Below are 21,581 nucleotides of genomic sequence, written 5' to 3'. Positions count from 1 at the left end.
TATAAGAAAGAGAGTAGATGTAAAACTTGTGCATAAAAAAAAGAAAAAAAAATAGTGGAAAAATTAAGTGTGAAATTTACCTTTAAGATAGAACGATATTTTCTGAAAATCTAGCTGCTATTCATATGTATAAAACTAAAATCCTATGAACAAGCACATCTATGTTAGAATGTCAGTTCTAGATATATCTAAAATATGTATGTATAATTTCTATTACAATGCGTTAAAAAATATGAAGATAAAGTGACACTGTCAATGAGTGTTAGTGATTGTGTTATCGTACATATTGAAACATATAATATATATAGTTATAAAGATATGCTTGAACATTTAGGTACATCTGATTACAAAGAAAGTAATGAATATGGCTTAAAACAGGTTAACGAGAGAGTATTAGGAAATTTTAGAAATGACTTTAAAGATGTAGTAACAGAGAAGGTTGTAGGTCTTAAATAAAAAATGTATGCCATTAAGAAAAACGGAGATATAGATAATAAAAAAATGCAGAGAAAAAGGAAGGTCAAATAAGAAAAGCAAAAGGAACAAAATCAAATATTATAAAATCGGAAATATCCTTCAAGGACTATGAAGACTGTGTTTCAAAAAGTAAACAATTGTAAATGTATTTTCAGTAGAAGAAAACAAATTAGCCTTAAACTCTTACGATAATAAGAGGTACGTATTAGAAGAAGGGATACATACACTAGCTTGAAGATATTACAGGATAGATTTAAAGAAAGAATGACTCTAAGATAAAAAGAGGAAAAATAAAACAGAGAATAGAAGAGTTAAATTAAATAAATGTGACTAGGTTTAAGTTTATATATAAGTAATCTTAGATATAATGCTTTTATGAAATATTCATAAAAACTGTAATTTATTTCTCCTAACTTGAGTAGAGCACCAGGTTTACTCCCAATCTGAATAAGGCATCATCTTTAATCTCCATTCCAGGATTTTTTTAAATAATCATCTCTCTTATTATTATTAATATGATTGATAAATACATGATGCTTCTTAAAACTGAAACAATAGTCTAAATTTTTATACGGTAAAGCATTATCCTATAATTCATTTATTTTGTGAAGATGATATCTGGCTCTTTCATCAAGTTGAATTAGTCCATTCTTATAATCAACACAAAATTCTAAAAGTGATAGTTTGATATAATTAAGTTCATTTTGCAAATCTAAATTCTTTTTCAGATTGTTGTTCAGGATTTACAACTTATACAAACGCTCCCATCTTTTCAACTTCATCATTTTTTTTTTTTTTTTTTTTTCATTTTATCACGACATGCCTTACACCCATCTTGTCTTGTATTTCCATTTTTACAAAATTCTTGGCATTGTTTTAATTCACCACAAATTATACACTTCTTCATTTATTGTATATAAAATGATTATAAACAATTATTTCATTTTCATTGCTAGGGTGATAGCTTTTGCGTTAGGATAATTTGGGGAAATGTGTATTAATAGTAAGATTTATATATAAAAATACGGTGAAATGAAACTGCGCTCGAACCGGCAATATTAATACTGCTCCTCTGCATTTATTTCAAATTCATGTCCCTGCAAGCATTTATTAAGACTTCTGCATTGCTTTCTATTGTTCTCTTATCATCCCCTACTATGTTTACATAATCAGAATGCGCCATAACCTGGTGAATACCATTCAGCTCTTGGCCCTAGTTACTGTCTTTGATTTTCTTTATATCGTACTCCAGAACAAAGTCGAATAACAATGAAGACAACGCATCTTCTTGTTTCAGGCCATTCTAGACGTGAAAGCTCGTGGGCAAGAATTTTCCTACTAGGACTTTACTTTGGGATTCATTTAAACATATCTCAACTGATCTAAATAGCTTTTTCAGTATTCCAATCCTATAGGAACGTTGTACAATATTTCTCCTCCAGCTGAGTCGTAGGCCTTTCTAAAATCAATATATTACTGATGTACAGGGGCATTATATTCCCATTTCTTTGCGAGTATTTGTCAAATAATAAATATCTGGTCGATAGTTGATCGATTTTACCTAAATTTGCACTGATAATCTCTAATAATTTCATCTGCGCATGGGGTCAATCTTGGAAATAGGATCTTTGAGAGGATTTTATAGGGAACATATCACTGTTACTATATTTTAATACATTATACCAATATCTGTCGCTGTTGAAGTTCAACATCGAAGATTTTAGAACTGAGATGTGGATAGTTAAAGGTGAATTTCAAACTACCGTAATGCTTTCGAATTAATTCTCTCCCATCGGGATTCAAAACCGTGCTCCCATGCACCAAAGGCGTGCGCGCTAGCCACTCGACCAGCAGGAAGAGCAATATCTTCTATATCATGAATAAAATTTTTCGGAATGTTTTGACATTTTAATTTTATTTTTATTAATTATCAGTTTGAAAAATGTAAATATTTAAAGTAGTCGATTAATTTTCTCATGTTCGTAATTTTATCCACTAAATTTACACCTTCGCATTTCAAAATAATTCTTATTGTATAATATTGAAAATTGCCATTTTAAATTTTAATTTCAACAAATAAATTTTAAAGTTAGCTTTAATTTTAACCTAAACACAACAAAACACTGAGTAAGGCTATGTAAAAAATATACAGGGTGATTATACTTAAAATCTCACTTTCAAAATGCTGTTTTTTTTAAAAAAAAAAGATCCACTGGTCAGAATGACTTCAAATTTGAACTGAATATATTTCAAGAGGGGGGAAACGGAATAACATACAAAATAGTTCCAAAGTGTATCAACAGATAGCGCTGCAAGCGGCATAGCAAAAATGGATTCGGCTACAAGTGACATTTTGAATCGAAATACGACGGCTTTGGCGTTAGTTGCATATTAAACCAACTGTACTGTTCAATGTGCATGATTGTTTCGGTTTTATGACGAAAAAATATTACTTACAAGTCATTCAACAATTGTGACACTATTAGTGGAAAGCCCATCCACCACAAGGTTGTACCACATTGGATTGGAAAAATCAATTTTTAATTATTCTTAGGCACAAAAAAAAAAAGAATAAAAAGCACACAATCATTCGGTTTATATTTTTTTTGGGGGGAGGGGACAAATCCGAAACAACCCTGCACATTGAACAGTACAATTGGTTTAATGTGCAACTCAAGCCAAAGTCGTCGTTTTTCGATTCAAAATGTCACTTGTATCCGAACTCACTTTCGTCATGCTACTTACAGAGACATCTATTGATATACTTTGGAACTTTTTCTCATGCTATACCATTTCCCTCTTCTTTAAGTATATTCAGTTCACATTTTAAGTCATTCTGACCAGTGGTTCTTTTTTACAGCATTTTGAAAGTGGGACTTTAATTATAATCACCCTGTATAAAAGCATAAACGCGTAACAGTTTCAACACACTATCTGTCTTCATCAGACTTCCACTTCTTCACTCCAGACTACACTTCCAGACATGGATTCCACTTTCAGGAAGCCTGATGAAGGCAGATAGTGTGTTGAAATTGTTATGTGTTTGTGTTTTTATAGATTTTATTACAGCATATGAAAACAAGGCCTGACAGAATGGTTTAATTTTAACCGTTATTTTTTCCCAACATTATTTTTTAATATGATCAATTACTTTTCATTTGACACTAGTTTTTAACTTTAATTTGTTAAATTAATACCGAAAGAGATCCAGTCGACAATGCTGATCAGTATTACTCTTTTTCAAATAACAATCTTAGTAAATGAAATTTCGAAAAGAATATCAATTACCTAATGAACATCCCTTTGCAAACGCCTCTTCCAAACTCCATTCAGTTTCTTGATCCTGCTACGAAAAGAACATTTACAAATTTTAAAAAAAGAAAAAGTGAACTTGTTTAATAAGTATGTAGTATCCCTTCTAAATTATGGAACTTGAAAATAATATGGTTAACCTTATATTGTCAGTGTGTTTCTCTCAGCGAAGTCATTTGAAGAGCTGTTTCTCTTTTCATGTTCGGTTACTCGAAGTACGAAAATCAATAAATGTATTTAACTCACATGGGGCCTTAAGCAGAGTCATTTTGACGTATGATTAGCGTCATACTAATGGTCTGACTACAACAAGGAACATAAGTTAGTCGAACTCTTTAGTATGACACTAATCACGCGTCAGAACGACTCTGCATAAGGCTCATGTTTGTTTGTCTATAATTAAAATTAAATAAATCGCTAATCATGATCTGCTGACCAACTGACAATCCTACCATTTAATTGTACTGGAAGGTTATTACAAAAAGTAAATGAATAAAACAGAAAGCTTGTAGAAGGCCTGAAAATTGATGAGGTATAAGCTTTGCGTTTCGTTTATTTAGATTTTGTAATTTTTTTTCGGTACAGTTGAGTGGTAAGCATGGGCGGAGTTAGGAATTGTCTTCGGGGGGGGGGGGGGCACGGTAAATACAAATGAGAATTGAAGGATCTTATAGGTGGCATTTTTACTTTTTGTCAAAAAGTTTGGGGGGGGAGGCAATGGTAAGATTGTTAGTTGGCCAACAGATCATGATTTACGATTTATTTAATTTTAGTTATGGATAAATAAGGTAGTCTAATGGTTAGATCATTGGATTCATGTCCGCGTGGTCCCAGGTTCGATTCCCGGCCGGTGCTTCCCAATTTTCGGCATTCACCCAGCGTCGTGATACAATCTGGGGAGTCATGTGAATGAAAGACGTAACGGCCACTAGGTCTAGAGAGCTCCCGATACGCCGGTTAGTGACAGGGCGATGCAGCCGCTCGTCGCTAGGCTACACGTAGTTCAGCCGGTCGCCGACAGATGGCGTTGGAGCGGCTCAGGACCTCAAATAGGCTGTTAAGCCAAGTGGTGGTGGTATGCATAAATAAATGTGTGAGTTGATTTAAGTAAAGTTATCGATTTTCGTACTTGGGAATGGCTAACGAGGAGCATCAGAAATGTTCTTGAAATGATTTCGCTAAGATTAACTCATTGGCACTGCAAGATTAATATTATAATTTATTTAAGTAAAATGTAACAGACAGTTTCTATATTCGCATTTGAAGAGAAAATGATAAACGATGTAAGTGCCAAAGGAATGCAAACACCATTTTTCATCTTAAAGTGTCAATACCGAAATGCTGTAGAACGTTTTATATCTATCTATCTATCTATCTATCTATATATCTATATGTATATATATATATATATATATATATATATATATATATATATATATATATATAGTGATTCCATTTCAAATCGTCCAGGGTGGTCCACACGACTGTCTCAGATTTAGTTCATTTTTTAAAATAAGAAACTACATACAAAATTATTAGACCCATATTTTTTCTTTTTGCTGAAAAAAATTTTTTCTTCGATATACAGCCTTCCAAAATGGCCGCCCTCTTCTCGGATTGCTCGAAAAACTGAAAAACATGTCAAATTAAAACTTTTATTGTAGAGAAACGAGTGTACTTAGTAACGTAATCGCAATAGCAGGAAGAGTATAAAGTTGTATGTTTCGTTGGAGGGTCAAAATTTGTCTATTAGTCCAATAGGAATCGCGCAATTCACTCGCAATGTTGCCAACTTTGATGAAATTTTTGCTAACTTCAAACATTTTTTTTTCTGTCCTCACGAGCAATATCAACCATCTGCTTCTAGCATCGAAATCTACTCCATAAGGTCTCTTGAAAATATAAAGGACTTACGTTTCTGATTATTACATCCCACGTTATAGCATGATGAAAAGCTGAAAATTTCATTAAGACGCCATGTTTGGACGCCATTTTCTCAAAAACCCCACCTTTTAAAAATCTGAATTTTTTACATGTACTGGAGAAGTACCTAAGTATTTAATATCCGTTAACCGTTCATGCGGCTACAGCCCCTAACATTCGCAATTAATTATTGAAATTTCGATTTTTGTACTTGCAATGTATAAATATTTCCAATGGGCATTTAGGTCCTATACAGAAGGCGATTTTAAAGGGAGTATGAAAATTTTGAGAGATGAATCCTGACATCTAATCCAGTAGAAAAGTTCCTATAAACATGAGTCGAATTCCGCTTAGTTTTCGAGTTACAGGGTTTCCAACTCGGGACCCAAAATCGGTTCGGAACAATAGAAAATTATATATATATTTCGTGTTAAATCAGAAACTGTGTATTAAAGCTTTGATAAAGTTCAGAAAGTTGATTTGTATCAATATGATATTTTTACGTGCATTGCAATTCAGTTGGCAGTGTTGCCAACTTGCTAGAATTTTTATTTTTTTTTCTTTTCAAATGGCACTACGTGGATTTTATTTGATATTTGGTATTCATTAATAATTGCAAACATCACACGAAGCACAATTTTCCCTCACATCATCACAGTTTTCGAAAACACATGTATTTCATTAAAAGGTTTTATCTCGTGAGTTATTGATAGTTTGTGTGATTCGGTGTCGTGAACATCGTCCTAGTGTTCTCTGGAACCATGAAAATTGTTTTCACTGGTAACATGACATTGTAGTGCACTAGTTACAGTGTTTGTGTGAATAACAATGGGGAAGTTTTACACAGAGAAAAATACGATCTCCGTACGGCGGTATATTGTACAAATATACGGTATCCTCTTGCTTACTATAGAAATCATTTTTTCTCAGTGTATTACAGTAAGGACCGTATTAAATGGGTTGATAATTCTAAAAGGCGTAAGATAATTGTGTACAGAAAGAATTCTTGACAAACATTTTGTCTTGCGGTAAAATACATGTATTGCTTGCAGCGCGTCTGCCAAAACGTAGTATTAGGAGAGGATGATTATTCGTGTAAAGGGTGCTTTGAATATTTACCGTGAACAACGTGAATGTGTGTGATATATTGGTGATCACGAAAGAAGATTTAAATATGAAATTATGCACCAGCAAGATAAAGAATTTGTTCCTCTGAATGTAGATTTGGAAACCATTAACCAGACAGTTAACATGCTAAACATGAATGTGCCCCCATTAAAACGGCCGTTATCGGTGACACCTAGACTACGGTGAAGGATTCACATCTCAAAATTTTTCATACTGCCTTTCAAATCACCTTGTGTACAAGACACAAATAATAATCCTCCCCTAATAGTAAGTTTGGGCTGACACGCAGTACGCAATCCATATATTTTACCGCAAGATAAATTTTTTGTTTAGAATTCTTTCTGCGCACAATCATCTTACGGCTTTTAGCATAATCAACACATTTAATACGGTCCTTACTGCAATAGGACTTCCCCATTGTTATTCTCACAAGTGCACTACAATGCCATGCTACCAGTGTAAACAATTTTCATGGTTCCAGAGAACACTAGGACGATGTTCACGACACCGAATCACACAAACTATCAATAACGCACGAGATAAAACCTTTTAATGAAATACACGTAAGTTTTCGAAAACTGTGGTGATGTGAGGGAAAATTGTGCTTCGTGTGATGTTTGCAATTATTAATGAATACCAAATATCAAATAAAATCCACGTAGTGTCATTTGAAAAGAAAAAAAAAAATAAAAATTCTAGCAAGTTGGCAACACTGCCAACTGAATTGCAACGCACGTAAAAATATCATATTGATACAAATCAACTTTCTGAATTTTATCAAAGCTTTAATACACAGTTTCTGATTTAACGCGAAATATATATATTATTTTCTATTGTCCCGAACCGATTTTGGGTCTCGAGTTGGAAACCCTGTAACTCGAAAACTAAGCGGAATTCGACTCATGTTTATAGGAACTTTTCTACTGGATTAGATGTCAGGATTCATCTCTCAAAATTTTCATACTCCCTTTAAAATCGCCTTCTGTATAGGACCTAAATGCCCATTGGAAATATTTACATTGCAAGTACAAAAATCGAAATTTCAATAATTAATTGCGAATGTTAGGGGCTGTAGCCGCATGAACGGTTAACGGATATTAAATACTTAGGTACTTCTCCAATACATGTAAAAAATTCAGATTTTTAAAAGGTGGGGTTTTTGAGAAAATGGCGTCCAAATATGGCGTCTTAATGAAATTTTCAGCTTTTCATCATGCTATAACGTGGGATGTAACAATCAGAAACGTAAGTCCTTTATATTTTCAAGAGACCTTATGGAGTAGATTTCGATGCTAGAAGCAGATGGTTGGTATTGCTCGTGAGGACAGAAAAAAAATGTTTGAAGTTAGCAAAAATTTCATCAAAGTTGGCAACATTGCGAGTGAATTGCGCGATTCCTATTGGACCAATAGACAAATTTTGACCCTCCAACGAAACATACAACTTTATACTCTTCCTGCTATTGCGATTACGTTACTAAGTACACTCGTTTCTCTACAATAAAAGTTTTAATTTGACATGTTTTTCAGTTTTTCGAGCAATCCGAGAGGAGGGCGGCCATTTTAGAAGGCTGTATATCGAAGAAAAAATTTTTTTCAGCAAAAAGAAAAAATATGGGTCTAATAATTTTGTATGTAGTTTCATATTTTAAAAAATGAACTAATTCTGAGAGTATGATGGGGACCAATTGTGGTTTGCCTGGACGATTTGAAATGGAATTGGTCTATATATATATATATATATATATATATATATATATATATATATATAAGGATTGTAGGCCTTAAAGTTGTTCAAAGGAGCGTGTAAAGATATCACCAGTACAAACGTCCCCACATGATGTACAACAACACTTTTTTTTTTTTTTAAATTTCCCAACATTTTTACTTTTGGCACATACTACTTTACCACTTAAAGATCCTCCACTTACTACTCTACAATTAAAGATCCATTTTAAAGAATCTAAACAAAATAATCCATTTTCAAGATCCATTTTAAAGAATCTAAAATAGGTATAATTTTAGAAATCAATATTCTCTTTTCAAAAAGTTTAGTGACTATTTCTTGTACTTTAAGTATACGTTGCCAATCATTTATACAGACACTGTATATTCAATAAAGAACTTTTTACCCCAAGCGAGGACTAAGAACAAATTTTGGGACCGCAGTGGCTCAGTGGTAGAGCGTTCACCTCTGCTACCTGGGGTCCTTGGTTCGATCCCAGCTCACGCCAAGTGAGCTTTGTGATAAACAAATACCGTGTGCGTTTTCTTGGGGTTCTCCCGTTTCCTCCCATTTTCTTCCATCATTTCATTCATGTCCCATCATCATGGCCTCCTTTAGCCTAGCAGGCATAATCGTGGGACGTAAAGCTTACAGATTTCATTTGGAACAAATTTTCAAATAGTCATAATTTATAACGAAATTATATTAATTCCTTAACTTCACACGGGAAAATGCCCCTAAAAATAAAGAAGTTCAATGCTAGACTATGGAGAAAATTGAAGAACTCACAAATAACATGCTATTCATCTCAAACTAACATAACCTAGTATTGATTAATCAAACTTGCGTTCTACCATTAAGAAGCTAGCGTGCTAATACAAAGTGGACCGACGAAAATACGTGGAAAGTTACTATGAATGATAGGTTTAACTGTAATATTCCTAATCATCCTTACCTTTCTTGACCATTAAATTGAGAACTGAAATCTTTCAGTTTTACCTTCCACGGTTATGCCGGAGAGGTTAAAGAGACGGTGATGACAACAAATGAATGAAATGGACTGAAGAAAGTTTGAGGAAACGGTAGAACCTCGAGAAAACCTACGAACACGGTGTTTGTCCACCACAAAGTTTACGTGGCACGAGACGGGATCGAACCAAGGACGGCATACACAAGAGGTAAACGCTCTACCACTGAGCCCCACGTCCCCCACCATTAAATTGAGTTTTCTATCTTTCAATCGCCCATAGATTAAGTCAACACCTTCACCACCACCACTATCACCCACCACACACACACACACAAACACACACACATTTTAGTGCACTGTGTAAATACGTACTGGTGTAACATCAAATTGATTGTTTCCATCACAATAATCTCGTACAGCATCACGCTTCTTCTGCGCAAATAACTGCAAAGAAAGGAAAACATTTTTCAGGACATTGTGATTTGATTTATTGCCACATAGTGACTACATATTAAAGAATATCAACCAGCCTCTCATTAATTTAGAGGGAATTCTATTGATATACGAGTACTCTACCTATATAAAATATGTTAACTTTTAAGTTGGTTGTACAAGAGAATGTCCATGATATTTCTTTGTCAATTAACTGTTTTAATTTCTCATTCCTTCACTGCTAAGAGAACAATTAAAACTCGTCTTGATTCCGGAAAATATTGTAATTTAAGTGGCATTGTACTAATCTAACCTAATATAAATAAAATAAAGAGTTTGTTTGTCTGTGTGTCTGTCTATCTGTCTGTGTGCTGTCTGGGGACCAGACAAGTGAAAACCGAGAGTTACCAAGTTTTGTGGTCCAGGTTCCAGACCAAGACGAAGAGCTTTTTTCAAAATTCGAACCAGGGAAGTCTGGGGGACATCTAATAGTAGAAAATGACCGATATTAGTGTCGAATTCATAGTTTTCGCGGTCGCTGAGATCAATGGTGGAACTCCGATCGCATTCACCTCATTCGGATGCGGTTCGGGGGTCACTGGTGGGGGGAGGAGTACCGAGACATGTAAAAATAATCCAAAATGAAAGATGTTAGCGTCAAATCTATAGTTTTCGCGGTCGCTGAGGCCAATGGTGATGCTCTCACAGGCGTTGACTTCCAAATATAGCCCCTATGCGAAGAATGGGTAATTCAGCTAATTGTAAATAAATTTCTTTTTATACTTTTTTACAACTTATAGAATCTAAATCACGTTCCAAATGAGTATATTTTAAGAGCTTAAAAATTTAAACATTTTTTAGATTATACAAGTTTGATCCTACAAGGGCAAAATACAACAAACAGCGCTTCAATTTGACAAACATTAGTAATTCGTATGAAAATCGTTTTTAAATAACTAATCATTATGCTTAATATGTTGCAGTTACTACATCTTTAAGGAAAATAAACGAAGATAAGCAAATAGTCAGTTGGAAGAAGAATAAATGCCAAACTGAAAATAAGTCTTGCCTTGTGATTCTTTGCTTCCTCCAAAATAAAGAAATTTCCATACTTTGCTGAACTGTTAGGAAACTTAACCAGAAACAGTTCAAAAATATTCGTAAGATGGTGAAAGAAAATAAATCCAGGAAAAAATTCTGTTTTTAATTTCCTTCTTCCAACTACTACATACAAGTAATATATTATTAGTCCAAACCACGTTAGACACAAGTAAGTTCAAATTGTCGATGATATAAAGGACTTTACAATTTCGAAACCTCACATTGATTTATATATTTATCTTACAGACGTGGTTTTGGTGTCATTTTGTAGCAAAATACGTTAAGTTTTGTCTCACGTAATACACTAGTTAAGAAACAAGCCAACGCAAGCGCTAGCGGCAGTTGGAGCAAAGATGGCTGTCTTTACTGGTCCCAAGCGTCCTAACTGTGTGTTTTGGTTTCAAGAATCCAAGTCTACGACTACTGTGCAACGTACTTTTCGTATAAAGTATGGTAAAGATCTTCCCAGTAGGCTTACTATTTATCAGTGGCATAAGTGTTTTATTGAAACTGAATGTTTGGTAAGATACAACAAACCTTCAAGTCGTCCCTATACGTCTGAAGACGTTGTAGAGCAAGCGAACAGTCCTAAAAGATCAACCGGGCGTGCTTCTCGACAGCTGGCCGTCCGCACATGACAGTTGAGAAAATGGATGCATCTCAAACCATACAAATTACAAATGGTGCAAGAAATAAAAGAAGCTGATAGAATTGCTCGTAAGGAAGTTTGTGTGGAATGGATGGATGTTTTGGAGGAATGTGTACAGTATCACCAATGGAAGCCACATTGAAACTAATTAGGTATAAGGTAAAAACTTAATGTATTTTGCTACAAAATGACACAAAAACCACGTCTGTAACTTAAATAAATAAATCAATATGAGTTTTCTAAGTGGTAAAGTCCTTTTTGATACACCTGTATTGCTCATTCACTCATCCATACATCCATAGATACTTAGGATGTAATACTTCAACATCATGCAGATTCAGCACCGCCAACACCGATGTTAATTTGACTCCCTTGTGGCTGCGATTAGCATATGCATCTTTAGCTGGAGAAGCTCTGATTCGATTTCTGGCGGTACTTTGTGATTCGGATTTCACACTAAGTTGTAGTAGCACATCTCATATGGCTATATTGCTGAAAAGGAACGTCAAACTCCAAAATAACCAACAAATTTGTAAACATACTCTTTTGCTTATTATAACTAATATTTAAAAATGTATTGTTAACTGTGATGATTTGGTGTTCCCTAACACCTTCTTCAACAGATCTGGACAACTCATATGGAACTCATCTCTTCATAGAATTTTATATTGCACTATTTTATGTGCACGATAAACAATGGCAGCATCACAAAAGTTGATAATATGATAACTTTTAAGGAACACCGAAATAGTACAGTTAATAATACATTAAATATTAGACGCAGTAAATGAAAGAGTACGTTTACAAATTATCATAAAAATGAGTCAATTCAAGTGCTGCAGCAACTAATTACAACCAGCCACTAATGTTGATTTCAGATCAATTTTCTGAGGGTGGTATAAAATATAAATTTCTGGAGGGGAAAAGTTGATTAAGGGAGTAAATATTTAACCTCTATATATAAAACAAGTCCTGAATGACCTACCAATCAAACCCCAGGCCCAACTACTGAAGCTAGAAATTACAACCAGCCACTATTGTTGATTTCAGATCAATTTTCTGAGGATGGTATAAAATATAAATTTCTGTAGGGGAAAAGTTGACTAAGGGAGTAAATATTGAACCTCTCTATATAAAAGAAGTCCTGAATGACCTACCGATCAAACCCCAGGCCCAACTGCTGAAGCTAGAAACTTCAAATTTGGACAGAAGACGCGGTTTGTGACGTAAGATAGTATTAAGGAAAGATTTCTGATAATTCGACACGAGGAGAGAGGGAATATGGGTGGCAATTATTACATTAAAATGTCCATATCTCGGAATCTCTGAAAGTTAGAAGCATGAAGTTCAAGAGTTGATTTCTCATTTTAAATTAATTAAATACTTTCTACTTATAGCTTTCTGTGATTCCTGAATCTTTAGGATTCCAAGCTTTTGACTATCCTCTGGAGTCTTGGTCACGGGGTTAAAAACAGGAAGAAAAAGAACAGAAACATTAAGGAATAAAGGAATAAAAAGGAACGGACTTACCAAGGGGAAAGCTGTATTGCACAAAAAACACGTTGTCAAGTGCGTTAGGGATCTGCAGATGATATTGAAGCAAACTGAAATATGGCGGGGTCAATCCGTGCGCCTTTTGTTGGAAGGTTGCCAACTCATATTATATGATTGTCATGCCAATGCTGTGAAAATTTTGTAATAACTGCCTCCCATTCGTCACTCAGCCATCCCTTGTCTAGGTTTTTTTTTTTTTTTAATGAATAAATAGTTTCAAAAACCAATCTCTACTTCATTTATAGCTCCAAATAAAATTTTTGAATCTTCTACCCTGTGTTGCGTTTCTTTTAAATGTTTTGATAAACCTGACACCGGATTATCCTCTTTCGAATCTCTAATATGTTTCTTTACTCGGACTTCTAAATTTCTTTTCGTTTTGCTATATAACTCTCTTGGCAACTGTATTTTATTTCATAAATACCCGATTTCTCATTGGGGTTCGTGTAAAACTCTTAAATTGGCTGATCTTCTTTTCTATACTTTAAGGTGGTTTTAAAACTGTACGAAAACCGTATTATATGTAGATTCTATTTTAGCAGTTGTCAATCTGGAAAAAATAAGCAATCCAATCTATTTTTTATTTTTTATGTCGGTTTCAGATTTATCGGAACTAGTCATTGCTGAGGAAAAAATAAGAAATCAAAATACTGTTTCATGCACGATTACTGATCCCAAAACAAGAACTTTTGCAGATAGTAGAAAAACAAGAGACGGTAAGAGCAAGAGCAATTAAAGAGGCAAGGCCAAACAAAAGCCAGTCATATTTCTAAAAGGGAAGCAGAATGAGTCCATCAAAGATCTTCAAACCAACTTTGTGAAGTCTTTTAATCCAATTAAGGAAAGAGTTAAAGTTGTTTCTGTCAAGTCGGTGAGTGGATCACTGATAATCGAAACAGAAACTAAAGAAGATATAGAAAAATATAAAAAAATAAAAAGGTGATGGAAGAATTCAAAATTGAAGAAAAAAAGAAAGAAAAGACCATTGGCCATTATATACAACGTACCGGCAGAAATGAAAGACGCAGATATTGTGTCTACAATTATTGAGCAAAACTTGGAAGATAACGATGTGGAATTGGCAAAGAAAGAAGTAAAGCCGAAATTCAGGACAGGACCAAAGAATGACACCAGATGCCATTTGGTAATTGAAGCACCCAATGAAATCTAGAAGGAACTACTTAATACAAATAGGGTATATCATCTATACGAAGCCTTAACAATCAAAGATTTCGTTTCAATTCCTAGATGCGTTCGTTGTCTTGATTTAGGACATACCCAAAGGTTCTGCAAGGATGACAAACCAACTTGTAAAATCTGTGGACAAAAAAATCATGAACAAAAACATTGTTCGGAAAAAGGTAAACCCAAAGTTTATATACCTTGCCAAAAAAGAAAGAAAAAGTGTACGGCTTCCAACGAAAAGGAATGCCTAACATACACAATGTTGTATGAAAGGGAAGTATCCCGAATTGACTATGGAAAAGTGTTACTTAGAACTGATATTTAAACTACAAATTAAGATCATCTTAGAAAACAAGAGAAACAAAACAAAAATCGGGAAGACAGACACTGGGAATTGTAAAGAAAGCTAAATATGGATGAACACATAGATTTACGTATTAATCTGTATGAATATAGTTTTCACAATATAGAACAGTATGCTAAAAACTGTATTTTAAACAATAGGGAAACGTTTTCAATTTTATATTTAAATGCTAGGAGTATATGAAATAAAATTAATGAACTGAAACTACTGTTACATAGAATACATATTGTAAAAGTTATAATTATTGTTGAGACATTATTGCATTCTGGTGAAATTGAATACTATAATATTAATAACTATAATAAGTTCTACGTGTATAGGGACTATAATCGTGGTGGATGAATACTTGTTATTATCAGTAATGAATTAATTTGTAGACAATTATATATTATAGATAAAGCGTATAGTGTACTAGGAATACAGATAAAATTTATGTCGAAAAATTTAATGCTTTTATTATATACAATCCAAACAAGAATATGGTTAATGAAATGTTAGTTGACATGGAGATTGTGTTAACTAGTTGTAAAAATTCATCCATTCTAATGGTAGGGGACTTTAACATTGACACATAAAACAGAGAGTCAGCTGAAACTTTGAAATATGTACAGTTTTGTGGAAATTATGGCCTCTTTCAGGCAAATATTAAATATCCGACCAGGCTGACTGATAGCAGTAGAACCCTGATAGATCATGTATTAGTAAACGATTTAACTGAAGTGGTTTCTGTTAATAATACATTAGCTGATATAAGTGACCATAATATATTAATATGTAACATATTTCAACGAGTACAATATTATGTAAACAATATGGAACATTCATGTTTACATTAAACTATAATAAACTAAATAATTATTTTAGGAATACAAAACTTTCATTAACTATTAATTGTATTGATGAACAATACGGTAAATTGATGAAGTATATGTCAGAAGGGACTGAAATGTCTAAATACAAAAATACGCATAAGATCTGTAGGAAAGGATATAAACCTAAGTCTCCTTGGATAAACGAGGAATTGTTAAGTTTAGTAAAAATGAGAGATAAATATTACTCTTTAACTAAAAAATTCCCAGATAATATAGATATACGTAATGAACAGAGGAAACTTACAAATATGGTAACAAAGTCGAGACGGCAACTAAAGAGCTAGTATTATCAAAAAAAAAAAAAAAAAAAAAAAGAAAGAAAGAAAAAGAAAAAAAAGAAAAAAAACAGGAATCTTTGTTTGACAGTAGGGAATTTTGGGGTGTTGTTAAAGAAATATTACCTAATAAGATAAATAATGATATAGATTGTATACAATTAAAAATAGGAAATACCTTAGTTGATAATGAACGTATATCAAATGTGTTGAATGATTATTTTGCAAATGCTAGTAAAACACTAGCATCAAAGATACCCTTACTGGAAAATACAGCTTTGAATACGGATATACCATACAACCGCTCATTCTCTTTTACGCCAGTTACCCACATGGAAATTATTAGAATTATTAGTTCGCTAAAGAAAAACAGAAATCAGACAAAAGGTGGATTACATAATGAATTTTTAATAAATTGCAAGGACACCATACGCCATACTTTATCTGAATTAGAAATCTTTCCTTTACTCTAGGCGAATTTCCAATGCAATGTAAAACTGCCAAAGTCATTCCATTTATAAAGGTGGAGGTAAGTTAAATCCGAATAATTACAGGCCAATATCAGTATTAAGCTGCATTTCCAAATTAATTGGGAAGTGTGCATATAATAGAATGGTAACTTATCTAGAGTCTATAAATTATTTTTATAAATACCAATATGGTTTTAGGAAAAAATCAAGTACCTTAAATGCTGTAACTGATATAGTAGTAGAAATTCAAGATTGTTTGGATAACAATAAACTTGCAGCAGGATTGTTTATTGATTTAAAGAAAGCATTTGATACACTCAAACATAACCTATTGCTTCAAAAGCTAGAAAATTTAGGATTCAGAGGTATATCTCTTTCATGGTTTAAAAGTTACTTATCTAATAGGTCACAATATGTCTTAGTAAATGGAAAAGAAAGTAATGACGCTCAAATAGTGTTCTACAAAGTTCCATATTGGGACCGTTACTGTTCTTTATTTATGTAAATGATGTTCATCTGCTTAATATAAGAGGTAGAATAACTTTATTTGCTGATGATGGTGCTATATTCTATAAAGCTGATAGTATAGAGGAACTGATAACATACATTAAAGAAGACTTATCTACATTATATCATTGGTTATGCATAAACTCGTCATTAAATTTACAAAAGTCTCATTATATAATTTTTCACAAGCCGTTGTCAGAGATAATTCTGTCTAACAAAATTGGTATTAAGAATTTGGAGGTGAAAAGAGTCGAATACACTACATATTTAGGATAATAATAGATCAACATCTAACTTGGGAATTACATATTAAAAATTTAGAAAAGAAAATAATTCCTATTGTAGGTATTATGAACCGCTTTAGAAAAACCCTAACAACGAACTTAAAAAGAATGGTATACAATGCATATATACAAAGTCATTTGATATACAGCGTACTCTTTTTAATTCGAACCTAGACAATTCGAATTATTGCATAATTCGAACAAAAGTTTATTTCCCTTGAACACTGTATTAAAAACAATGGTAGAAAATCGTGGGTAAATCGAACTTTTCAACCTCCTGTTTGAATAATTTGAAAAATTTATAGCGGAAAAAATTGCAGTGTTCGACAGATTACAAACAGAGGAATGCAATTTCAACTGGTTTTTGTTTATCTGTTATCTTGAGGCGACCGTGGGAAAAATAAAGCTTTGTTTGTTAACACCACCTTCGCTGGACTCCGTCTCGCTATAGAGAATCTGGCAGGAGGAGGATGCATTCCAACCACCTTGGCAGAAGGTGGTTGGAATGCATCCTCCTCCTCTTCAATAACCTGGAAGTGTCCATCCCTTCTGTAGAAGTGTGAAAACCTTGAACCCTGTTCCTCCACTAGAAAATGACTTGTACGAGAAATTTGTGCAATTGGTTTTAACTGGACTAAAAGCAATAAAAAAAGGTAAGCAGATTCGTTTGTGATCTATTGGTGTGCATTATGCAAAATGTCGAAGCGCGACGCGTATTCCTTGCGAAAATGTGATGCTTTAAAGCTAAGGTGCATTGCATGTTAATTAGTTTTCATATACAGTAATCTTGTTCTTTTGATTTTACTTGAAATAAGTGTTTTTGGTTAATTCGAATTTTGGATAATTCGAATTTTTTTCGTGTCCCCGTGAACTTCGAATTAAAGAAACTCCACTGTATTTGTGTATTATTTGGGGACATGCTAATAAATGAAAAATACAACCATTCTTAATATTACAAAAGAAAGCCATTAGAGCAATGTATGGTCGACCTATGGACTATCCAAGTAAGAGTTCATTTATGGAATCAAATATACTGCCATTCGATTTATTAATTAAAATACAATCCTGTATGTATGTCCATAAAGTACTTTCAAATAATATACATAGTAATCTACTTTTAGTAAAGAAGAAAGAGGTACATAATTATAATACAGGGTGTCCGAGAAGTCCTTCCCTGATTACAGAAATTGATAACTCAGGCTAGAAATAAGATAGAAATATGAAACTGGTGTTGAATTGTTTACAAACTATAAAAGTTTTTGTCTGTGTTAGGTTTGTTCTGTTTTACCAAGTATCAATTTTTTTTGTTTTAAGTTTGTAGTACGTAAGTAAGAAGCCCAAGAAGCCATGCCAACCAACCAGGAGAAGGCACAGTGTGTCATGTGGTACCATGAGACACGATCACCAACCACGGTGCAGAGACAGTTCCAGACAACATTTGGAGGGACTCCACCTGATGTCAAGAGCATTAAAGCCTGGTATGAGAAGTTCAAGAACACAGGGTCGGTTGCTGATCTTCCGAGGTCTGGTCAACCAAGAACCTCAGCAGACACGGTGGAGGCTGTGCGGCAGTCTTTTCTGAGAAGTCCTAAGAAATCGGTGCGCAGGGCCTCACGTGAATTACAGATGCCAAAAAGCTCTATCCATGACATTTTACACAAACGTGTATTGTTTCGTGCTTACAAAGTGCAACTCGTTCAGGCCTTGTTGCCCGACGACGGTACACGTCGATATGACTTTGCGGTCGAAATGCTATCACGTATTGCGGACGATAATGGTTATCTCAGACGAATTGCCTTTTCCGACGAAGCGACATTCTTTGTCAGTGGAGTAGTGAATCGCCATAATGTACGCATTTGGGGTTCAGAACCCCCCAGGGAGGTCAGGGAGTTCACCAGAGGCAGTCCAAAGGTGAATGTTTGGTGCGCGTTATTGCACGATCGAATTATCGGGCCATTCTTCTTCGCTGAGGATACCATCACATCTGCAGTGTACCTGGATATGTTGCAGCTGTATGCTGTTCCTCAGCTGCTTCAGTATCGCCCCGATGTCGTTTTTCAGCAAGACGGTGCACCACCTCATTGGGGTTTGGACGTCCGTGCCTATCTCGATAGGACATTTCCTGGGCGATGGATTGTTCGCGATGGACCAACAGCTTGGCCTCCACGCTCTCCTGACATAACCCCATTAGACTTCTTTTTATGGGGTTATGTCAAGGATGAGGTCTACCGAACACGTGTACCAGATCTTGAAACCCTGCAGCAACGAATAACCACAGTCGTTGCATCGATCCCTCCAGTGATGTTGGCTAATGTGTGGATGGAAATTGAATATCGCCTAGATGTGCTACGTGCTACCAAGGGTGCTCATGTGGAAGTGTACTGATGTGACCAAAACTTTTATAGTTTGTAAACAATTCAACACCAGTTTCATATTTCTATCTTATTTCTAGCCTGAGTTATCAATTTCTGTAATCAGGGAAGGACTTCTCGGACACCCTGTACTAGAAAAAAGAATGATAATGATATTGATAATGTTAATACAACAAAGTATGGTATAAATAGCGTTAAGCATAACATTTCTCAAACTTATAATAGTCTGCCAAAAGATATAAAGGACACAAAAGCAATACCTTTATTTAAAGAAGAAATCAAAAAACACTTTTTGAATAAATTTGCTGAATAATCTAGTAGCCATAAAAATGATAAATGAAGACAGGGGATACTGGCACATTACTACATAAAAAGATAGCAAAAAGAAATACTTAGTCCCTTAAAGTGAGCTATTGCTCGTTGGGACAACATTTTCCATCTTCTACTATCCACATGTTATACCTACCAGTCATAAGGAACTTGGAGGACCAGTTCCCTTTATAATTTAGAAATGCTAAGTGTGGGAAATCTGGAAGACCGATTTCTCTATTAAGGACGTATATTAGGTGTGAGAAATTAGGATATTATCAAAATAAACTGTAGGAAATTTGGATTTCCAATTTCCGTATAGTATGGTATTTCTGTTGCTCTTTGTTTTTTTTTTCTTTTCTTTTTTTTACTCTTTTTTTTAAAAGACTTGTGTTAGTAAAAATATGTTTTGATCATAATGGTATAATATATTGAAACCAAATGTAGATAGACATCTTTTCAAAATCTTCCAGCACTGGTCTATATTCTGTAGCATATCTTTTGTATAATAAATAAATAATACATTCCTTTTAACCCAATTATATGAATTATTTAATAATGAAGGTGGGTACCCGTTCAGACTACCCAGTTTCATCAATTGTTCAATCTCTGTTCGTAAATCTGTTTTTAAGGAAGTAAGATGTATGGCAACTATTATAATACGAGTCTATAACTCCGAAACTTTAAAAGTTAGAGATGAAATTTGGCATTTGAACTTCTCATTTAAAATAATAAAATCGTATTTTAGCGTTTCTTCACGTTTGACAAAGAAGGAAAGAGAAAAAGAGATGGGGATTACAATTACTATAATAAAAAATTAATGTCTCGGAATCTCTTAAGGTTAGAGCCATGAAATTCGAGACTTGAAATTCTTATTTAAAATAATTAGACACAACTTTAAGCGTTTTTTGATATTTGAACTAGAAGGAAAATAAAAGATGATGATTACAATTTATTACATACAAAAGGGTAGAAGTGCTCATCCTCCAAACCGTACTACTTAGGTAGAAACGTGAAATTTGGACAGGATCCCTCCTTTGTCACAAAAGCAATGGATAAGGATTTTGGAAAATATGTACGTTAAGGGGGGATAAAGGGAGTTTAAAATTCTTCCCAAGAATAGTGTATGTCAGGAATTTGAGACGAAATTCGGTATGTAAACTTTTCACTAAAGATAAGGGAACAAATGCATTTCGGCATTTTCAAAATGTAGTATCTTCTAAGACGGAAACGAAAACATTTTCTAAATACTCAAAACTCTTTGTTTAACCAGAAAGTGCCGAATGTTAAAATTAGCTTGTGTTGGAGATGTAAAATTCGGTATATATAATATGTTATTCAGCTTTTTCGAAAATTCCGTACCTGAAAGTAAGAGAAAGGGTCATTTTTATAACTAAATTTCCCTTTTTTTATTGAAGGAAGTGCCCAATGCGACGATTCGCTAAGGTCGAAGTTGTGTAATCCGGTATATAAACTTTAAAATAAAAAAAAAAAAGGGAAAATACGTGTTTCAGTGTTTCTGAAAGTTCTCCTCCTAAGGGGGAAAGGGGAAAATTTGTATAGTATTGAAATGTTTCTTTATATATCAGTGTGTATTGCGAGCGATGATTATATTTAGAAAGAAATATAAGTAAAAATTTAGTATTTCACACTAGTACTAATCGTACTACTA

The 21,581-nt window shown here is 33.9% G+C and overlaps 1 protein-coding gene across 1 annotated transcript in view; it reads right to left on the bottom strand.

Moving 5' to 3' along the window:
• Positions 1-21,581, bottom strand: part of LOC145679466 (uncharacterized) — a 312,009-nt gene that overhangs the window by 188,907 nt on the left and 101,521 nt on the right. Inside the window, exons 6-7 of the mRNA XM_081750046.1 lie at positions 9,908-9,979; positions 3,766-3,823 (exon numbers count right to left, since the gene is read on the bottom strand). Of these exons, the coding sequence (XP_081606172.1) occupies positions 3,766-3,823; positions 9,908-9,979 (130 nt within the window). The remainder of the gene's footprint in view (positions 1-3,765; positions 3,824-9,907; positions 9,980-21,581) is intronic.

This window comes from Thermobia domestica, chromosome 2, assembly GCF_964235325.1.
Source record: "Thermobia domestica chromosome 2, izTheDome1.hap1.1, whole genome shotgun sequence".
Classification (NCBI taxonomy): domain Eukaryota; kingdom Metazoa; phylum Arthropoda; class Insecta; order Zygentoma; family Lepismatidae; genus Thermobia; species Thermobia domestica.
This window is presented reverse-complemented; position numbering and strand designations above follow the sequence as displayed.